At 35.3% G+C, this 15,518-nt stretch overlaps 1 protein-coding gene across 1 annotated transcript in view; it reads right to left on the bottom strand.

The window, feature by feature from the left end:
• Positions 1 to 15,518, bottom strand: part of ASPM (assembly factor for spindle microtubules) — a 60,932-nt gene that overhangs the window by 16,567 nt on the left and 28,847 nt on the right. Inside the window, exons 17-18 of the mRNA XM_036109067.2 lie at positions 11,908 to 12,102; positions 297 to 5,048 (exon numbers count right to left, since the gene is read on the bottom strand). Coding sequence (XP_035964960.1) covers positions 297 to 5,048; positions 11,908 to 12,102 — 4,947 coding nt within the window. The remainder of the gene's footprint in view (positions 1 to 296; positions 5,049 to 11,907; positions 12,103 to 15,518) is intronic.

The following is a 15,518-nucleotide window of genomic DNA, read 5'->3' on the forward strand; positions in this document are numbered from 1 at the left end:
TTTTTACTCTGTAGAGAACTCCCATTTATCAAACTATATCCTCAAAATTAACACCTATTGAAATGCATCAAGCATAGAGTGATCATGTTCAGAAGAATTCCAGTTCTGTGTTGTATTAGCTGAATTATTATTAGTGCCCTTTTCCCATTCTCAAAAATGTTCCGTTTTGGAAGATAAATGAAATGGTCACATAAACGAAGTATTATTCTTTATGACCTGCTTAAGTTAATTTTACAAATTCTAACAAGTATTGGTTAAAGAAAGAATTCAAGCTTTACATTTAAATATACAAGTACCTGGATTTTTATGGTGCTATCTTTAATTTTCTGAAACTTCCGTTTCTGTATAAATCCTCTTGTTCTAGCTTGAATAATGATAACGCTGCTCCTAATTTGTAAATACACTTGTCTTTGATGTTGTGCAGACAAAAAGGCTCTGTGGTGATTTTGTAAAACCACTGCTGCCTTCCTATACAATAAAAACTGCCTTCTTGTTTGCCATGTCCTGAAATACTGCTGGAGGGTCACAGCCGCTCTTTTCTGCTGAACAAATCTTCTCCGATACACCGCCATCTGAAGGAAGGACTGAATTCGCAGGGCAGCACACATCTGCGTTTCCAATTTTCTTGTGACCATTTCACAAAAAGCTTTTTGAGTTGTTACTGCAGCCCCTCTTTGAGGATGCTCTGCCTCCTGGGAACAAGCCACTAGAGAAGCTCTATGCCACTTCTGAATCCTCAGTGCCGAGCTGTGAACAGCTCCATGCGGAGTTTCCATTCTGTGAGGGCAGAATGCAGATTGCTGGGCAATGGCTGCCACGTTTGCCTCCAATAGGTTTCTCAGTGTCTGTCTAACTTTCATGCCTCTAAAAGCAGCCTGAATAATTAGTACAGATTTCTGAACTGCTAAAAGTCTTTTTCTTTCCATTTTTACTCTGACATATGACCTATAATAATTCTGTATAACAACAACGGCAGTTTTCTTTGCTTGATAATCGAGTTTGGCCCTGTGCATTCGGTAGACTGACTGAATTAGTGTGGCAGCCAGGTGCATATGCTGGATATCCTTTCGCACCTCAAAACCTCTGTATGGAGACTGTAGACAAATGACTGCTTGGGTGCGCGCTGCAGTTAGCGCTCTGTATCGTCTTTGAACAAAAACTACTTTTGCTCTCAAGTGGAGATAACGCTTCCTTATTTTGGAGGCTTTAAAATGCTTCTGAATAATAGTGGCAGCCTGATGCTGTTCCTGAATCTGTCTCCTCATGATCAAGTCCGGGAAATCTGCCTGAATACAGGTTGCTGCTTTCCTGATGGTATCGTGTTGAAGAGCTTTCTTTTTATTTGCTCTGTATCTTTCTTGTATTACTTTTGTAGCCCACTGAATCTTTTGGTAAAATAGGTACTGTCTATACATTCTATATGTGCTTTGTATTATGATAGCAGCTCTGTGTTTTTCCCTTAAAAGTTGTCTTGCCTTCATTCCCTTATATGCGGCCTGAATGACCAAAGCAGAATGTCTTTGTCGGACATAATCTTCTCTTTGCAATCTCGCAGCCCTGTGTGTTCGGTAATGTTGCTGAATTAGAACTGAGGCATGTTTCCAAGTCTGAAATGTAACATATGTTCTGTGCATTCTGTAAGTGGCCTGGATGAGAACTGCAGCCCGGTGCATCTCCTGTAACTTCTTCTTTGCCACCAGCCTTCGGTAAGATGACTGGATTGTAATGACTGCCTTTTGTAATTTCAAGAATTGGTGCAAGTGATGCTTGGCACAAATGGTGGCCCGATATTTCCTCTGAACAAAAATAGCAGCTTTTTTGAGGGAAATGAATCTTTTCCTCATCATTAAAGATCTAAACCTGCTTTGAATAAGGGTTGCAGAGGAATGCATATTTTTCAAATGTCCTCTAGCTTTCATCCCCCTAAAAGCAGCCTGAAGGATCAGAGCAGAATGTCTCTCTCGGAGAGAACGTTGTCTCTGTAGCTTTGCAGCCCTGTTTGCTCGGTATTGCTGCTGGATTATGGCTGAGGCACGTTTCAAGGCCTGGTACCTCACATATGCTCTGTGCATTCTGAAAGCTGCCTGGATGACAGTAGCAGCCCTGTGCATCTCTTGCATCTTTTTCCTTACCATCCATCCTCTGTATGATGACTGGATTTTAATGATTGCCTTTTGTAACCGCAGGAATTGTTGGAAGTAATGCTTTGCACAAACAGTTGCACGATATTTTCTCTGCACCCAAAGAACAGTTTTCCTGAGAGACAGGAATCTTCTTCTCACCCTGAGAGTTCTAAATCTCCTCTGAATAAGAGTTGCAGCTAAATGCATAATTTTTAAATGTTGCCTAGCTTTCATCCCCCTAAAACCAGCCTGAATGTGTATGACAGAATGCCTTAATTTGTTATACTTTTGAAATTGTACGTTTCTTTCCTTCACTGCCCGGTACCTTTGTTGTACTGTTTTTGTTACCTTCTTTAACTTACTAAAATAGGTTTGCTCTCTGTGTCTTCTATAATATGACTGAATGAGTGTGGCTGCACTTTGCATCTTTCTGAGAGTCTGTCTAACTCTTATTCCTCTAAAACTTGCCTGAAGAACAGTGATAGCTTTCAAAATTGTCAAGTACTTTGCACGCTGAATTTTACCTTGACAATATGCTCTGTATCTTACCTGAATTATGACAGCTGCTGTTCTCATTTTATGGTATCTCATTTTTGCTTGATGCATTTTAAACATGGCTTGAATAACAGTGGCTGCCACATGCATGTGTTGGATTTGTCTTCTTACTCTAATACCTCTATAAATGGCTTGAATTTTAACTGCTGTCTTCCTGAAATTAAGATATTCCTTACGTTGATGGCTTGCAATTTTAATACCTCGATACCATCTCTGAATTATAACAGCTGAAGCTCTGCAGGTTGCATAGTATTTTTTGGTTTTGTAAGCTCTATATGTGGACTGTATGGTGACTGCTGCTTTGTTGCACTCCTTTATTTTTTGTCTTACTCTCATACTTCGGTAAGCTGACTGTAGAATGACTGCAGCTGCTCTGGTTTTCAAATACAACTGACGCTGTTTCCTTCCAACACTATAAGCCCTATAATACATTTGAATCAGACAAGCAGCTTTTTTCATGATTTCCCACATCTTCTGTTGCACATACATTCTATAGTATGACTGTATGATGACAGCACATGCGTGTTGCTTTTGGATCCTCCTTCTCACTGTTTTTCCCTTCCATGCAGATTGAAGTGTCAGTGCTGCCTTACGGAGTTCGATGTACTCCCTGCGTTGTTTCTTTCCTGCAGTCCATGCTCTCAGATGTCGCTGGATGACTAATGCGGCTGTTTTTAACAATCTAAACTGTTTCCGGGCTTTGGCCATTCTAAAAGCAGACTGAATCCTCACTGCAGCTTGACGTTCCCTTTTGATCTGCTTTCGAACTTTCCAGCCACGATAAGCAGATTGGAGAGAAATCACAGCTGCCTTGGTCTTTAAAAATTGCGTTCTAACACCACCAACAGTCCTGTGTGTCCTGTACCATGTCTGAATCTTGATAGTGGACTGAAGCACATACTGATATTTCTTCCTTCTACTATAGCCTCTAAAAGCAGTTTGAATTTTAAGAGCAGCTATAGATTGTTGTTTGATTAGCTGGCGTACTTTATAACCTCTGTAAGCTGCCTGCAAACAAGTAACAGCTCTTTTGACTTGCAAGAAGTTCTTCCTCTGACTGATCTGTGCTTTGTGCGCATGATAGTAGTTCTGAATGACGACAGTTGCTTTATAAATTTCCAGGTAGTGCTGCCGTGTCTTTCTCATTCTGAAGTAAGACTGTAGTGAGATAGCAGCTTGTCTTTGCACCCGCATCTGCTTCCGAACCAGGTGACCTCTAACGGAAGCTTGCAGTTTGATACAGCATTCCCGCACCTGCGTGTATTCCTGTCTCTCTAGTGCGGCCATTTTTGTGGACCGGTACTGTCGCTGCATACGTAGCGTCGCCGCTCTCAAATGTAAATATTGTTTACGAGTTTGTTTCATCTTGACAATTGACTGTAACTTCACTGTAGCACTTTTTAGTCTCAGAAATTTTTTTCTGGAAATATAAGCTCTGTAACATGATTGAATTTTTATAATGGATGTGAGGATGTGAATAAACCTTTTCCTGGCCTTCATCCCTCTATATGCAGACTGTAGAACAATGACAGCAGAACGTGTTTTCTGGTAAGATGCTAGAACTTTCTTTGCTAAAACATAAGCTCGAAAATGAATCTGAATTACAAGGGCAGCTTTCTTTACCTTCGTATATTTCTGTAATTGTTGCTGTTTTCTTACTTGTGCCTGCAATTTGGTAGTAATTTTCTTAAGGTTTAGAAATCGAAATCTGTCTTGCCTCATCCTCCAGTAGGACTGAAAAACACAAGCAGCTCTGGTTTGTCTATGTAGATTGCGAGCTCTCATCCTCCTGAAAGCGGCCTGCAGTCGGATGGCCGCAGCCCGTTTCTGCAAATAGCTGGTGCGCTCAGTTTTTCCTTTCAGATAGGCTTTGTAGTACTTTTGAATGGTCAGTAGAGCCTCTTTTTTTCTTTTATATAACTTTTGGGCTTGAAGACACCGGAATCTTGTCTGAATGATAATAACACAAGATCTAATGTGAATATATTTCCGTAATTCTTGGTGCATTCTATACCATGATTGTATGACAAGAGCAGATTTTTCTTCTTTAGCTCGTTTCCTGCCATGCCATTCTCTAAAAGCTCTCTGCAATATTATTGTAGCTTTTATTTGTAATTGCATTTTACGTTGCTTCCATCTTCTGAACATAGATTGGATTATGAGACATGATGACTTTAGCATCTTATACCTCTCTTGATCATGTTTTCTTCTTAAATAAGCACACCAATGTCTCTGAATTGTAACTGCAGCCCAAAGATGTCGTTTGTAAGAAGTAATAGCAATTATCATTCTTATCCTAGACTGCAGGATGATTGAGTAATATTTCAATTTCAGAAACTGTTTTCTAGTGGAATATCTTCTCCAGTACCTCTGAAAAAGGTAAGAAAGAAGACAAAGTAAAACACATAACTTTCTATACTCAACACCTCTGCAAGTATTAATTTTTCTAACCTTTTGCTTAAAAATAAACATGTTAAATTAAAAAACAGTATTATTTTTGGAAAATACTTGTCTCTTTTGTTTGTAGTTTAGTTTCTATATTGATATAGCTATAGCCAATTCAGAAATCCTTGTCTCAATCCTAGTGGTATTTATATTTGTATTTGCATTTGTATTTCTAGAGACAAAAGAAATACAAAGCAAGTTTATATTCTAATAGAATAACATATAAGAAAATAGTCAAAATAAATCTATAGTAATATTCTGCTATCTATTGATTCTAAGTAATTTCCTATGAATGTATCTTTGGATTTTGTATTTTCCCCTTAATATCAAGGCTGCTAAACTATCTTGTAATGATTGGAGTGTTATGTGAGGGATCCTACACAGGTCCAATAATATAAACAGAGGAATCTGAGAAACAAGTGAGCTAGATCATTCTTAGTCATATTTTTCATTAAGAATTAAATTACTACTTCTTCATAAGTTTAGGAATTATAGACACATAGTCAAAAAGTAGAATTCTGAAAAGATATGAGAAGTGATAAACCATTTATCTCTTGAATAGCCAAGGTTGTTTTCTTCCCATACCACCCACATTCCCTAACTCCTTCGTTAGGGCAAGAGTGGGGGGAGAATTCCCTACTGCAGCTTACTTTCTCTTATATAAGTGAAACAGTATAGGGGCTAGGTACTTCCGTCTCCTGGAGCCCTATACCCATTGTTATGCGCCTGTGCCTGGTCCAAGCACACCTATCCACAGAAGAGGAGAGTCAGGAACCCTCTAAGTCTTTCCCAACAGATATTGCCTTATTCCTTTACTATGTGTGGATTGTGATTTTGTTCCTACTCTTCAGCCTGGTAAGAAATAATGAGTATATACCACATTACTATGAAGAGATGCACAAGTAATTAAAACATTTATCCAACTATATTTAAGCATATTAATGCAAAATGGTGTTGAAAACTGTAAGCTTGATGCAAATGTGAAGTATTTTATTATGCTGCCTCAAAAAAGTAGTGATTGAGACAGTGTGGTATTGGCAAACTAATAGACAAACAGATCACTAGAATGGAATAGGGAGCCCAGAAGTATACCCATGCAACACAGTCAATTGATCTTTAGCAAAGGAACAACAACCCAACTGAGTAGATAAAGGATAATTTTGTTTGTTTTCAAAAAATGATGCTGGAATAAGCAGACAACCATATGAAAAAAAATGAATCTAAGCACTGACTCTTTACCTTTCACAAAAATTAACTAAAATAAAGCATATATCTAAATGTAAAATGTAAAAATCATAGAACGTATAGGAGATAACAATAGAACATCTAAGTACTTTGGGTTTGGCAATGGATTTTTAGATATAATGCCAAAAGTATAATCCATGAAAGAAAAAAAACTGATGTCAGACTTCATTAAAATTAAAAAGTCTGCTCTGTGAAAAACTGTTAACAGAACAAAAAGATAAGCCACAGACTAGGAGAAAATATTTGCAAAATACATATCTGATAAAGGATTTGTATCCAAATATACAAAGAAGCCCTAAAACTCAACAAGAAATAAAAAATGGACAATAAGAATTAAAAAAATGGACGAAAGATCCAAACACATCATGAAAGAAGATAAACAGATGGTAAATAAGCATATGAAAAGATGCTCAACATCATATAGCATTAGGGAATTACAAACTGACACAATGTGATGCCAATATACATCTACTAGAATGGCTAACATCTAAAACACTGAACACCAAATGCTGGCCAGGAAGTAGAGCAACAGGAAGTCTCATTCATTGCTGATGGGAATGCAAAATGGTACAGCTACTGTGGAAAACAGTTAAGACAGTTTCTCACAAACCTAGTTTTATCATATGATCAGGCAATCCCACTCCAAGGTAACTATCCAAAGAAGCTGAAAACTTAGGTCCACAGAAAAACCTGTACACAGATGTTTATAATACCTTTATTCATAACTGCCCCAAATTAGAAGCAACCAAGATAGCCTTCAGTAGGTGAATGGATAAAAAAAAAATACTGAGGTACACCCTACAATAGAATGTTATTCAGTGATAAAAACAAGTAAGTTATCAAGCCAAAAGAAGACATAAAAGCAACTTAAGTGCACATTGCTAAGTGAGAGAAACCAATCTGAAAAGGCTACATACTGATGGATTCAAACTACAGGACATTCTGGAAAAAAACAAAACTATAGAGACAGTAAAAAATATCAGGGGTTGCCAGGAATTGTGAGGAGGGGTGGAATACAGAGGATTTTCAAGGCAGGATTTTGATCAAACACACATAATGACACCACATAAACAGTGAATCCTAATAAACTATGGACTTTAGTTAATAATAATGAATCACTATTGGTTTATAAATTGTAAAAAATGTACTACAAAAAAATAAAGCAAAGCAACAGAAATGATAAACGTCTGCATTAACAGCATAGAATATTATTCTCATCTGTTGTTTAAAATATTTATTATGATTGAAAGCAAAAATTATAACATTCTCTGATGTGATTTTAATTGATTTATGTAGATGTAGTAAGCAAGACAACTAAACATAAAAGTGGGAGATGGGGCACAAAGGGACTTAGATAGTGGTAAGTTTTCTATATTCAACTTTAAGTAATAAAATATTAATTCTAAGCGGATTAAAAGTTACATATACTGTAACCCCTAGAGCAATTACCAAAAAACAAAACAAAACAAACCTGTACAAAGGGAAATAGAAAGAAAACAGACTAAAGTGTAACACTATCAAGTATTCAAAGAATTGAAAAGCCAGGAAAGGAGAAAGGGAAGAATGAAAGAATGGAAACATTCAGAAACAATAAAAAGATAGACCTAAATTCACAAATATCAATAAATGCTTGAAATATAAATAGTCTAAACCACCAATCAAAAGACAGAGATTTTCAAAACATAAAAACTAAATGCTGTCTAGATTTCATGTCCTAATCATGTAAGTAATTAACAAGTAAAAGGAAAGGAAAAAATATAACTTCCAGATGACAGTCAAGTCCACAACCAAGCTGGAGTAGTTATATTACAGCCAGCAAGGTAGACTTCAAAGCAAAGAAAACTATGAGGGATAAAAAAGAACATTACATAATGATAAAAGACCCAACTCACCAAGAAAACAGAACAATTTCAAATGTGCATGTGCCTAACAACAGAGCTTCAACATACATGATGATAAAAACAAAGAACTGAAGGAGAAAAACGTATCCCATTACAGTTGGGAGATCTGAACACTATTCTTTTACTGAGAGAGCAAACAGAAAATCAGTCAGGATATAGAAGAACTAAATACACATCATCAACCAAATAGATCTAACATTTAGAGAACACTTCACCCAACAACAACAGATTACATATTCTTTTTAAGTACTCAGACCATTCACCAAGACCAGGGATCAGGAAACTTTCCGTAAAAGGCCTATAGATTAGGAGAAAATAGTTGCAAATCACTGACAAAAGAATTTGTCTCCAGAATATGGAAAGAACTCTCAAACCTCATTAAGATAAGCAATTCAATTACAACAATAAGCGAAAGATTTCAACAGATACTTCACAAGGAAGATATCCTAAAGAAAATTAAGCACTTGAAAACATATACATCATTAGTGATTAGGGAAATGCAAAATAAAACCAAGATTAGATACCACTACACATCTAAAAGAACAGCTAAAAAACACTGACATCACAGTGTTGGAAGATGTGGAGCAATGAGAACTCTTATGCACTAGGGTGGGAATGAAAACTGGTATAGGCAGTTTAGAAACCAATTTGCCAGTATCTTATAAAGTTAAACATACACTTACCAAATGACCCAGCAATCCCATTCATAAATATTTACCTTAAAGAAATGAGATCACCTAAACCTGGGAACAACACAAGTATCTTTTAACAGGTTAATGTATAATTAAATTGTGGTACCTCCATACAACAGAATACTACTCAGCAATGAAAACAAACTATTGATACATGCAACAACTTAAAGGAGCCTCAAAGGCATTATGCTGAGTGAAAAAAAGTGAGTCTCAAAAGGTTACATACTATATGGCTCCATTTAGGTGACATTCTCAAAAAGGCAAAACTATGGTAACAGAGAACAGAGTTATGGTCACCTAGGGCTGGGTGTGGGTGGAGGAATGACCACAAATAGCATGCAAAAGTTTTTCTGGGTGATGGAACTGTTCTGTAACCTGACTGATGTAGTGATTACACAAATATGTACAGGTGTTTAAGTTTATGGAACTGCACAACAAAAAAGGTCTATTTTACTGAGTGCTAATTTAAAAATTAAAATTTTAATTAATGTTAATTAAAATTTTTTTAATCTAAATTTTTAAAAATGTATCATATAGATAAAAACAAAAATATTTAAGACCTCTTGCATCAAATCATAAAACCAAGTTAGGAGACATTTAAACAAGACCAAAATAAATAGGGAATAGATACCATGTTCAGTATTTATTAAATCTCAATCAAATTCCAACACTTTTAAACTTCAGATTCAAAATGTATATCAAAATGCAGAAGAATTAAAATAGCTAAAAACTTCTTTTAAAAAAACAAAGAAGGAGCGGGGCACCTGGGTGGCTCAGTTGGTTAAGCGTCTGCCTTCGGCTCAGGTCATGATCCCAGGGTCCTGAGATCGAGCCCCGCATCGGGCTCCCTGCTCCACAGGAAGCCTGCTTCTCCCTCTCCCACTCCCCCTGCTTGTGTTCCCTCTCTCGCTGTCTCTCTCTGTCAGATAAATAAATAAAATCTTTAAAAAAACAAACAAACAAAAAAACAAAGAAGGAGGACTTATCTACTAGTTACTCAGATTTCATGTAAAGCTAGAGTACAAGGCCCAAAGAAAGACAAAAAAGAACAATGGAACAGAAAAAAATTCTAGAAACAGAAGCACAGATATAAGAATATTTGATGTATGCTAAAGGTGGTACAGTAATGAGGCAAGGATGGTTGTTTCAGTAAATCAAATGAAACAACTGGATATCCATATATAAAAAAAGAAAAAATAGTTCCTAATACAAATCAGGAGAGATCTAAATGTGAAAGATAATACATTAAAGCTTTTAGGATATAATGTAGAAGAATATCTTCAAGGCCTTGGATTATGGTACACAAAAAAACACTAACCATAATAGAAAATTAAGAATTTTCATTTCATAAAACAGTAAATCACAGTCTAGGAGAAGGTATTTGTAACACCCAAATCCAACAAAATTCTAATAACCAGAATATTCAACACCTCTTACAAATCCACAAGAAGAAAATCAGAATGAAAAATTGAAAAAAAGAGACTTGAAATAGCACTTCACAAGAGAAGATTTCCAATTTAAAAAGGTGTCCAATATCATTAATTATCAAGAAAATGCAAATTAAGCCTACTCTAGGATACTACTACACAACCACCAGAATGGCTAAAATTAAACAATTTCCAAGTATTTATTTACCTGAACATGGTACATGAACACTCATAAATAGCTGGTGTGTATTACAATTGCTTTACAAACTTTTTGGCAGTATCTATGAAAACTGAAATCTATACACTCAAAAAACAAAGAATTGTACTCATAGGTATATATCAAACAGAGTGAATACATTTCACACCAAAAGGCACATTCATAGAAGCATTCATTACTCATAATAACTCACAAATGGAAAGCCAAATGTCCATCAACAATAGAAAAGATAAATAAATTACAGAATATTATAGACTGAAAGTTAAACCACAGTTACACTCAACACTGATAAATCTCACAAATTTAATAATGTAGAATAAAGAATTTACATGGTTTGAACCTAGCTACATAAAATTCAAAAAACAGGGAAGACAAAATTATAGTGTTTAAAGAAGATGTATAGAAAAAAAGTATATATTAGAATAATGGTTATGGGTGGGGGAGGGAAGGGTTAATGGATTGTGAAATGGCTTCTGAGAAGCTGACAATATTCTATTTCTTGACCTGGTAGTGGTTACATGGGTATTAACTTTGTGAAAAACTATCAGGCTCTACATATGTGTTCTGTGCAATTTTCTATGTAATATTTCACATTAAAAAAAGGTTCAAAAAAAGATAATTTATTAAATCAGAATCTTTCACTTATCAATAGTAATAGCCAGACACAAAAATTTCCAAATTTATAAAACATATAAAATTATGGGGTAAAGCTTCAATGACATTTACATAGGGTAAATTTAAATAGTACACCTCTCTGTTGTTATTAAAATAGGATCTAATAACATATAGATATAAAGAATATGTCTACTATGTAAAGTAGATATGTTAAAATTTTTTTTACTACATAGAAAACTAACATAGGCATTCTATAGATTATAGGTAATATTTTGTTATATGCCAACTAAATGTGCTACAGAGGAAAACGTGCACACATTTATCCCAAAATAAGTTTCCAGGACCCATAGTAGAGATTAAAGAAAGAGCTTGGTTGAGTCTGTGGATATATAAAGTAAAATGGTGCAGTATGTCATCATGTCCCATGGAGCATAAACCTCTAATATAAAACAAAGAAGACAGAAGAGGTAAAGAATTAGACTTCAGAGAAGAGGAGGCACTTCAATTTGTTTGAGCTTTATGCTGAATATAGTAAAGAGTTTTGGAGGTAGTAGGAAGGTATTTAATATTTGTTCAAGTACCAGAAAAATTTGAAAGCCTAAAATATAGTTGAAAACTTTATATTTTACTTTCTTCCTTAAAAATGTCATTAAAACTTTTTAAATTCAAAATACCAGGATACTATACCTGAATAACCAATGCTGATTCATTTTGAACTTTTTCTAGTTTTTCCTTTTTTAACATTAATAATTTTCTCTGTGCTAAGAGTCTTCGCCAATATTTCTGAATGGTCAATGTTGCATTAATCTCCTTTTTCAGTCGTTGTTTAGTTAGGAAAGCGATTATAGCTGATTGAATAATTCTTGCAGCTTTGTCTTGCTCCTAAAAAAAAAAAAAAGAGCAAATATGAATCAAAAGCTTAATTACTTAAGTTTGTAAGAAGATCATCTATTAAATATTAATCAAATTGATCCTGAAAATAAAACATCCCCCAGACTTAAGATATGCTTCTCTTTGGCGTATAGATACTTCCAGGAATATTGAAAGGTCTGATAGGTGGACATGCATATATATTTATATGATGGAACAAAAATTCCTAGGAATATAATCCTAAAATAAAGATCACAGACATGTTTGATTTATCACAGATCTTCAATAATCAATATAAAGGCAATTTAAATGTGGTATGTTTCTCAGATTACGGCCCAGAGAATTCATGCTTGGTTTTGAAAAAAGCAGTGGGCCATATGGAGAAATAAAAAAGAAAAAAGGAGACCCTAAAATAAACAAAATGCCTTACAATGTATTGCTTTGTAACAACTTGAACAAAAGAATTTACAAAAAGGGAGAAGCAGCAAAATATCTACTTTTAGCACAGAATACATTATGGCTTTAAGGCACAGACAATCAAGACGACAGAATATTAGGTTACGAGAAGTGGTAGCAGGACTGCTCGATAGCATAAGTGGCCGAAGAAGAGCTACCTGCCCTGGGAGCACTACAGGCTGGTACCCTACATATCTCTATTTCTGTTACTTCTAATAATGAATTACCAGCAAAAACAACATAGGTCAAATACTTACTAGGCTTCAGACACCATTCTAAACACTTCATGAATGCCCACACAACCATAAGAACAGATGAACAGGTAACACTTTTATGACTATGGGGAAACTGAGACAGAGAAGTCAAGTAGACTGTCAGTCCACTGGTAGGATAACCAGTGCTGGAACTACGCAATCACTTTGCCACACTCTCCAAGGCCAGACTTATCATTTCAGTTATCTGAATTGGAAACTAGAATATAAGTTACTCCCTTTGGTGGAAAGAACAATGTATAGCATGTCTGATAACCCTTTATGTAGCTATTCGGGACAGCTCACCATCCAAGGATGGGCTCTACACAGACATTAGATTCTAATTATTAATTAATTATAATCAGGTGTTGGTATCTATGGGTGGAAACTGCACAGTATGGGAACACATTCAACTATGGAAGGGATCAAACAGCCACTCTAAGAAAGGAAAAATGTAGTTAATGGATTGAAACAAATACTAAGAAATGGTTAGAGTTATATATTAGGTCACTCCTAAGTGAAAGAAGACTAGACAATTCTAAAATTGGGCTGAGGAATTATGTCCAACAAATTGATGAAGCCATCTAACATCACCGTCACTGCCCCTGTGAAGCATATGGCCTTTAAGACTGCAGATACCCAAATTAAAAGCATCCCCCCTCCCACCCACAATTTCAAAACATATTTCAAAGCTACAATAATGCCTGTGGTACTAGCATAAAGACAGGCATACAGACCAATGGCATAGAATAGAAAGCCCAGAAATACACCCTCATATACATGGATAAATGATCTTTGACAAGGGTGTCAAGAGTGATCAATGGGAAAAGAACAGTTTCTATATCAAATGCTGCTGGAAAACTAGACAATCACATACAAAAGAAAGAAGCTGGACCCTTTTCTTGTACCATATACATAATTAACTCCAGATGGATTAAAGTCCTAAATGTAAGATACAAAACTATAAAACTACTTACAGAAAACATAGAGAAAAATCTCATATTTAGCAATGATTTATTGGACGACACCAAAAGCACAAGCAACAAAAGCAAACAGACAAATGAGATTACATCAAAAACTTAAAAAAAAATTTGTTCAGCAAAGAACACAATTAACAAAGTGAAAATTTAATCTACAGAATGAGAAAAAAAATCTGCAAATCATATATCTAATAAGGGAACTTCTAGAATATATAAAGAACTCCTATAACTCAACAATAAAAAAAAAATCAAATAACCTGATCTAAAAATGGACAAAGGAATAGACATTTCTCCAAAGATGACATACAAATGGCTGACACACAAATGAAAAGATGCTCAACAACACTAATTGTCAGAGAAATGCAAATCAAAACCACACTGAGGTATCTCCGCACTATTAACAAGTATTAGCAGGGACGTGGAGAAGCTGGAATCTTTGTGCACTACTGGTGGGATTGTAAAATGCGACGAATAGTGACCAATTTGGAAAATAGTATGGCAGTTCCTCAAAAAAATTAAAAAATGAAACTACCGTGTATGATCCAGCAATCCCACTTCCGGGTATATATTCAAAAGAACTGAAAGCAGGGTCTCAAAGAGATACACCCATGTTCACAGCAGCATTATTCACAAGAGCCCATAGGTGGAGATAACCTAAATGCCCACAGAAAGATGAACGGATAAACTAAATGTGCTATTTACATACAATGGAATACTATGCTGACTGAAAAATGAAGGAAATTCTTCCACATGCTACAACATGGATGAACCTTGAGGACATATGCTAAGTGAAATAAGCCAGTCACAAAAGTACAAATATTGCATGATTTCACTTATATGAGGTATCTAAAATGGTCAAATTGATAGAAATAGAAAGTAGAATGGTGGTTTCCAGGGCTAGGAGGAAGGAGAAATGGGGAGTTATTTAAGGAGCACAATTTCAGGTTTGCAAGTTAAAAAATTTCTGAAAATTTGTTTCACAGTAATGTGAATATATTAACACTACTGAACTGTAGACTTAAAAAGAGTTAAGATGGTAAATTTTATGATGTGCTCTTTACCACGATTAAACAAAAACTGGGTTAAAAAAAAAAAAGCATTTCCTATTAGCTTAAAAAAAATAGTCAAAAGTTGCATTTGAGTCGAAAGTTCTAAGGGCAAGGGGCACTCCTAGATACAGTAGGCTAAGGTAAGTTGACACTTACCTGTTTGTAGACCATCTCAATCTCAAGCAAATTAAAATGGAACAATTTTATGTGACATTAGAGAAGCCACAGATGGAAAATAGACAAATCCAAAGAGGCAAATGTACTACAAAAACTAGCAACTGTTTGAAAACTTATATAAACTGATGGTAAAAATTCCAATCCTGGAAGTCACTGTTTCTTCTCTAAATCAGATTGCATGTCATCATTTTTAATTCTATACTGTTGTTAAGCCAACCTATTACAAGGTTGTTTTATTTTACCTTGCATATGGGCCACATACAGGGATTTACTTTGCTTTACAGTTTATGCCTACTCTTTGACAGGAAGAACTAAAAGGTAGAATGTGTCAGGTACCCTTGGATAATCCTGCTTCATTCATTAGGTAATTAGGCCATTGGTCATTTTTCACTTGTCACTACAAGAACTTGAGCCAGTCTATTCTCAATGGATAGTTTATATGAAGTATAAAAATGACATGAAAATACAACACGTGAAAAATTAGCTATCCCAAGGTAATATTTATATGTTTATTA

This window comes from Halichoerus grypus, chromosome 7 (assembly GCF_964656455.1).
Source record: "Halichoerus grypus chromosome 7, mHalGry1.hap1.1, whole genome shotgun sequence".
NCBI lineage: Eukaryota > Metazoa > Chordata > Mammalia > Carnivora > Phocidae > Halichoerus > Halichoerus grypus.